At 62.2% G+C, this 1,996-nt stretch overlaps 1 protein-coding gene across 1 annotated transcript in view; it reads right to left on the minus strand.

The window, feature by feature from the left end:
• AKAP12 (A-kinase anchoring protein 12) overlaps positions 1-1,326 on the minus strand; it is a 105,468-nt gene extending 104,142 nt beyond the window's left edge. The window contains exon 1 of the mRNA XM_040448887.1: positions 1,004-1,326. Coding sequence (XP_040304821.1) covers positions 1,004-1,165 — 162 coding nt within the window. The 5' untranslated portion in view covers positions 1,166-1,326. The remainder of the gene's footprint in view (positions 1-1,003) is intronic.
• Positions 1,327-1,996: the final 670 nt, after the last annotated feature.

The raw sequence follows: 1,996 nt of genomic DNA on the forward strand, positions 1-1,996 counted from the left end.
CCATAAGATCTCACAGGACAGGTTAGGTGCCGCCTTGCTAATGAACGCATTTGCTGGAAAATAGATTATGTAATAAAAACAAAATACAACTACCCGAACAAGCCAACGTACTGGCAGCTGTAGCCGCCAAGAGTAAATATTTCAGCCTTCGTGACTTAAGGCTATAAAATACAAAATTTCCAGGAGGTTCAGCACTGCCTTCACAGACATAAGTGCAAGGAATGAATGCTCGCTTACGCCTCTGACCGCATCCTTTGAGAAGTTCTCACTTCTCCCCCAGTATTTGTTTATCCAATTGAGTCCACGGGCAATGAACTGGGCGAAAAGGACGACGCTGCCTTGTCTGCGAAACCTGTCATTCGCTTTGGAAGTGCAGCGTCTACCCAGGTTTTCTTTGGCTCGGAGCGAGCTACACCCCAGGCTTTCTCTGCATCAGGAAGGCGGTGTCTGCGCGAGCGCTGCGGCAGCAAGACTGGGTACCAAACCCGGGCCGCTCCAGGCACAGCTGGTGCCAAGGACCATACGCGGCGGGGAACCCACGGGTGGCTGCTCCGCCCGGCTGCGACACGGGTCCCGGCCCGACAACAGTTGACTTTCCGCATCCGGGAGAAAGAGGGGCGGGGGGCCCAGGACCCTCAGTCGATAGGTCACTTCCCCCTCCCCCCCGGACTCCCCCACGCAGCTAGTGCGTCTCGGGCTGGGTCTCTCCCACCGGAAGAGTGCGGAGAAAGGCTCGGTTAGCGAGGGGCGGGGGGCGGATTTTATTACTGCGGAAGGCGCAGTCGCCTCCTCCGGGGACCCACGACAAAGATGCAAGCTCGTCGCGCTCGCTGCTGCTCTGGCCCCACCCCCCGGCGCAGGAGACCCCGGAAAGCTAGAGAGAGGGGTGCGTGCTCCCGAGTTTGCAAATGGGCTGGACGGGCCGGGAAGTTCTCGCAGGCGGAAATCAGAGGGACCACCCTCCACCCCCCACCCCCGGGCAGGTGGCCCGGCGCGCCCGTACCTTGGTGGCGGGGTCGGCGGCGGCGATGGCCGGATCCCCCTGCGCGCCGGGAGCCTCCTCCGCCGCAAGGCCGCCGGCGCTGGGCTCGGGCTCGGCCGGCGTGGCGCTCCCCGCCTCCGGCTGCTCCGGGCTCCGCTGCTCCGTGGAGCTCCCGGCACCCATGGCTCTCCTGCGGTTCTCCCGCGCCTGGCTGCCCGGTTACACCTTCCCCAGATCGCAGCGACGCGGCGAAGAGCGAGAAGCCGTGAGCCCGCGAGGTCCCAAGAACGCCTTCCTCTCCCGCCGTCCTCCTCCGAACGCGCCCAGACTGCGAATGAACGAGACGCGCTCGCGGCAAACTCCTTAAAAGAAAAAAAAAAAAAAAAAAAAAAAAAAAAAGCCACCTCTTTGCCTCCTCCTCCTCCTCCCCCTTGTTTTTCCCTCGCTTCATCACATGAGCACAGCCCCAGACACGCCTTGCAGCAGCATCTCCCCCCAGGCTGTAGGACCCGAGGCGCAGCCCGAGCCTCGAGCCCAGGTCCAGGCGGGCAGCCCACCCCGACCCCTGGGCGCTTCCCATTGCTCAGTGGGGACGGGAGGAAGACCCACGGTTGCAGGAGGGGAGGGGAGGGGAGGGCAGAAAGCCCCCCGGGGCGATTGGGTTTGCTGAGGTTTATTAAGTGATTGAGAACCAGAGCTGCTGCTGCTGCTGCTGTAGCCCACTTTCCATTCGCCCAGAAGCGAACCCCGGTCCCCAGTAGCTTTCCTGCAGACAGCGTTATCCTCCCAGCGTTAGTTCTGCCTCCTCCCCGGTAGCAGGAGAAAGGCAAGCGCTCCTCGCCTTCTCCGGAGTCTGACCATATTAGGACACCTCACGTGGCCCGAGCTGGGAACCGAGAGGTTAATGCAGTCAGGCCACGGATGAGGTGGGCCAGGCGGCCCCACGCTCGCCTATCATCCGGAACCAGTGATGTCAGGCGATGCCATCAGCAACGCGGGCTGCCCTCCTTCCCT

Source organism: Herpailurus yagouaroundi, unplaced genomic scaffold, assembly GCF_014898765.1.
Source record: "Herpailurus yagouaroundi ecotype Mexico unplaced genomic scaffold, PumYag 198, whole genome shotgun sequence".
Classification (NCBI taxonomy): Eukaryota; Metazoa; Chordata; class Mammalia; order Carnivora; family Felidae; genus Herpailurus; species Herpailurus yagouaroundi.